Source organism: Mya arenaria, chromosome 16 (genome assembly GCF_026914265.1).
Source record: "Mya arenaria isolate MELC-2E11 chromosome 16, ASM2691426v1".
Classification (NCBI taxonomy): Eukaryota; Metazoa; Mollusca; class Bivalvia; order Myida; family Myidae; genus Mya; species Mya arenaria.
The window spans coordinates 4,098,922-4,103,921 of NC_069137.1; the positions used below are offsets into that span (position 1 = coordinate 4,098,922).

Genomic DNA, 5,000 nt, shown 5'->3' on the forward strand with positions numbered 1-5,000 from the left:
GTTAATTTATTCTTAACTGTGAGGAAAACTAAAGCACACTATTAGGCGAGGACAAATAACGCCCAACTGTTAGGGGAGGACCACTTACACCAAACTGTGAGGGGAGGACCACTTACACATAACTGCGCCGTGAGGGTCACTTAGGCCAAACTGTGAGGCGGGGTCAACTGACGCCCAAATGTGTTGTGATATGAAGGAACGTACAACTATGAGGCGAGCATCAATTTCGCCAAGCTGTTAGGGCAAGTATAATTACACCTTATTGTGAGGCGAGGACCACTTATGCCCAAATGAGCTGGGAGGACCACTAAAGCCCAACTGTCAGGGGAATAACACATACTCTTTACTGTTAGGATAGTAAGTGTCGATCCCGATTGTGAGTCGAGGACAACGTATGTATAACTCTTAAGGAATAGCGTAAAACGCCCAACTGTTATTGGTGGACCACTTAGGCCCAACTGCTTGGGGGGCGACAAGTAATGCATCACTATAATGAGATGACCACTTACAAACTCCTGTGAGAGACGATTACTTACGCCTTACTGACAGGCAAATAACATTAAAGGCCAACGGGGAGGGGAGATACACTTATGCCCATATCTGTCGGGGTAAACATTAACCCACAACTGTACGAGGAGGACAACTAAAGCCCAACTGTTAGGGTCGTTCAACTTAGGTGCAATCGTGACAGGAGATTAACTTATGCCCAACTTTAAAGGGACGACGACAAACGCCCGACTGTGACGGAATAACAACTTTCACCCAATAATTAAAGTAACAGTAGTAGTAGGTAGTTGTACTAGAAGTATAAATAATGAAACAAATATTAAACATTAATAACATTCGTAAATTTTCACTTGCCTCTTGTTCTCATCGGTCAACCTTTTAATTTCTTCTCTAGTCCTGAAGAGAGAGATATCATTCTAATAAAAAACATATGAGAATATTACACTACGTATAACGCGTTTTCAGAAGTAAATACATTTCGGGAAAGGAATAAATGATGAATTAAAACTACAGTGATCAACACTTTTCAATTAAATGCCTTTAATCTCCATAAACGTCTAAAATTTAATACATTTAAACTGTGTAACTGCATCATTTCTATCAATATAAACACAATATGTTCCAAACAGATAACCACTTTAATAACGTTCAATTGTGAGGGGTTATTGTTCTACAATATGCCGGCATAAATATAATTGTAAGTTTTGTTGTTTTAGAGAATCATTGAATATAGCTTAACCACCACGCTCAATATGCTTTCTAAACACAAAGAATGGATCCGTCAGTATTTTCCTGACACAAAATGAACATTTGTTCATGCTAGAAGGGAAAGCAAACATATTATTAGACAAAACGTTTATATGGTAAAAATAAAAGCAAACCGTTAGAAGCAGCTAGACTTACAAATGTAATTATGTACAGGAGAATGCTTTACGGCTCTTTGGTATATCATTTATGTTCGTTGGCATCAGATGAAATTTAACTTAAGTCAATTAATCACACATATTCACAATGTGTTCAGTCAGATGAAGGAATTTTATATCTCAATGATACTCAACGTACTTAAATGGAGAAATATATAAAAAAATAATGATGATGTTCAGTGAATACATTTACAAATGTTATATTTAGATTATTTATTAAATGGATTGATGTTTTTTCCCAGAAATGTGGTCGGATTGATATATTTTAACCCCTCATAAAAAAGGTAATGTCAACAATGCTAGTAAGTAAGTATACAGGCATAAAAAAGTTAGGTATCTCTGGACGATCGTTAACAAATGTTTTAAACGATGGACTTAATGAAGTTGCTGAAAGTAGTAGTAGTAGTAGTAAAAGTAATAGTAGTTGTAGTAGTAGAAGTAGTAGTAGTAACAGTAGTAGTAGTAGTAGTAGTAGTAGTAGTAGTAGTAGTAGTAGTAGTAGTAGTAGTAGTAGTAGTAGTAGTAGTAGTAGTAGTAGTAGTAGTAGTAGTAGTAGTAGTAGTAGTAGTAGTAGTAGTAGAAGTAGTAGTAGTAGTAGTAGTAGTAGTAGTAGTAGTAGTAGTAGTAGTAGTAGTAGTGGTAGTGGTAGTGGTAGTGGTAGTGGTAGTGGTAGTGGTAGTGGCGGTAGTGGTAGCGGTAGCGGTAGCGGTAGTGGTAGTTGAAGTGGTAGTGGTAGTGGTAGTGGTAGTGGTAATGGTAGTGGTAGTGGTAGTGGTAGTGGTAGTGGTTGTGGTAGTGGTAGTAGTAGTAGTAGTAGTAGTAGTAGTAGTAGTAGTAGTAGTAGTAGTAGTAGTAGTAGATTTAGTTGTAGTAGTATTAGTAGTTGTAGTAGTAGTAGTAGTAGTAGTAGTAGTAGTAGTAGTAGTAGTAGTAGTAGTAGTAGTAGTAGTAGTAGTAGTAATAATAATAATAGTAGTAGTAGTAGTAGTAGTAGTAGTAGTAGTAGTAGTAGTAGTAGTAGTAGTAGTAGTAGTAGTAGTAGTAGTAGTAGTAGTAGTAGTAGTAGTAGTAGTAGTAGTAGTAGTAGTAGTGGTAGTAGTAGTAGTAGTGGCAGTGGCAGTGGTGGTAGTGGTAGTGGTAGCGGTAGCGGTAGTGGTAGTGGTAGTGGTAGTTGAAGTGGTAGTGGTAGTGGTAGTGGTAGTGTTAGTGGTTGTTCGTAAAATAAAAGATCGTTGGTGAGATGAAATAAAGCACTGGTATCCGTCATAAATTGTCCGGATTGCAAATGGGACCAAAACCATAATCGATTTTCAAGATGGTTATTTCGATTACTTATCGATTTCATCTGTTTATATCTAATAACATGCATGAGGAGAATCAGTTGCCGAATTAGTTTTCAAACCGATATACAGTCAAAACTGGTTATTTCAAGTTATTTTATCTTGATGTTCTGGTTATGTCGACTATTTTAAAATGTACTCGGTGAAATCATACACTATTTGTATTTCGATTAAAGCAAACGTTCGTAATCTCGATGTATAGGTTTTACGTGTTTTGGCAAATATGAAAGTGATAAAAATGCTCGTAAAATATATTATAAGATCGTCTTCATACTAATAAACTGTTAAATTAAAACTACAGTGATCAACAAATATATGTATTTTGTTTTTCAGCAATACTTTTTAAACAAATGCATTTTATCTCCTTAAATGCCGAAGTCATTACAAATTTGAACTGTGAATGCATGACTTTCATCAAAATAAAATAATATATTTGAAGTAGGTGACCTCTAACGCCCAACTGTGAGGTTTGATTCTACTTCTTACTCAATGGTTTAATTCTAAACTATATCCGACTTTCATGCCAAATGCATTTATACCGAGTATCATCATTATGAAACCAAAACTTTGACAATACTTTCAGATGAGATAATGATTAGATATCCTTAATTGTTCAAGAAAAACTAGTCCAGCTGTGATTCAGCAATATTTGTTTAATTGAATTATTGATCACCAATTTATGATGAGTATGCCAATGTGTACTTTTCCTTGAGTGTGGACCTACGTGCGTTTGTTCATTAGTGTGTTTATGTATATGCTTCTTATTAAATATATACGCACGAGGATTTCATTTCCAAATCAAATGAGGCGACGCCTAAATACAAACTAAAATGAATCTCAACAGTTTTAACGAGATTGAAACAGTAGAATCTACGGAACATTACGACAATTTGTCAGTTGTATGAATTGAGTGTTTTTGAAAAGCAATGTGTCTCATGCTTAATGTGTGTTTGGCTTTGATTCCTTTGAATATCTAATAATTTTTATATGTCTTATATTTCTTATAACTTGACCAGAAACAATTAATAGATAAACGTAATGCAATATATTTATTGTTATGAGTTCAATTTGAGTTCAACGTACATAATATAACATTAACCCAACAATCCATAACTGTATGATTACTTTTGTCTTTTTAAAAAGTACATTCACCATTGTAAGCAAAAACGCTATATGAGCTTTCAATCAATATTGTATACATCGGGTAGTAGTAGTAGTAATAATTCTAAACTATATCCGACTTTCATGCCAAATGCATTTATACCGAGTATCATCATTATAAAACCAAAACTTTGACAATACTTTCAGATGAGATAATGCACACTGAAAAAATGTACCTCATCCACTACCCTTTTAATTGACATAATATAATCGCGGCCTTAAAACTGGTACTAATCACATTCATCATCCAAAACTCCGAACCATAATGTGAAGTTAATTTATTCTTAACTGTGAGGAAAACTAAAGCACACTATTAGGCGAGGACAAATAACGCCCAACTGTTAGGGGAGGACCACTTACACCAAACTGTGAGGGGAGGACCACTTACACATAACTGCGCCGTGAGGGTCACTTAGGCCAAACTGTGAGGCGGGGTCAACTGACGCCCAAATGTGTTGTGATATGAAGGAACGTACAACTATGAGGCGAGCATCAATTTCGCCAAGCTGTAAGGGCAAGTATAATTACACCTTATTGTGAGGCGAGGACCACTTATGCCCAAATGAGCTGGGAGGACCACTAAAGCCCAACTGTCAGGGGAATAACACATACTCTTTACTGTTAGGATAGTAAGTGTCGATCCCGATTGTGAGTCGAGGACAACGTATGTATAACTCTTAAGGAATAGCGTAAAACGCCCAACTGTTATTGGTGGACCACTTAGGCCCAGCTGCTTGGGGGGCGACAAGTAATGCATCACTATAATGAGATGACCACTTACAAACTCCTGTGAGAGACGATTAATTACGCCTTACTGACAGGCAAATAACATTAAAGGCCAACGGGGAGGGGAGATACACTTATGCCCATATCTGTCGGGGTAAACATTAACCCACAACTGTACGAGGAGGACAACTAAAGCCCAACTGTTAGGGTCGTTCAACTTAGGTGCAATCGTGACAGGAGATTGACTTATGCCCAACTTTAAAGGGACGACGACAAACGCCCGACTGTGACGGAATAACAACTTTCACCCAATAATTAAAGTAACAGTAGTAGTAGGTAGTTG

At 36.5% G+C, this 5,000-nt stretch overlaps 1 protein-coding gene across 1 annotated transcript in view; it reads right to left on the reverse strand.

Annotated features, from left to right (window-relative positions):
• The window catches only part of LOC128222370 (uncharacterized protein PF3D7_1120000-like), a 75,706-nt gene that overhangs the window by 32,140 nt on the left and 38,566 nt on the right, over positions 1–5,000 (reverse strand). The window contains exon 12 of the mRNA XM_052931345.1: positions 862–903. Within this exon, the coding sequence (XP_052787305.1) occupies positions 862–903 (42 nt within the window). The remainder of the gene's footprint in view (positions 1–861; positions 904–5,000) is intronic.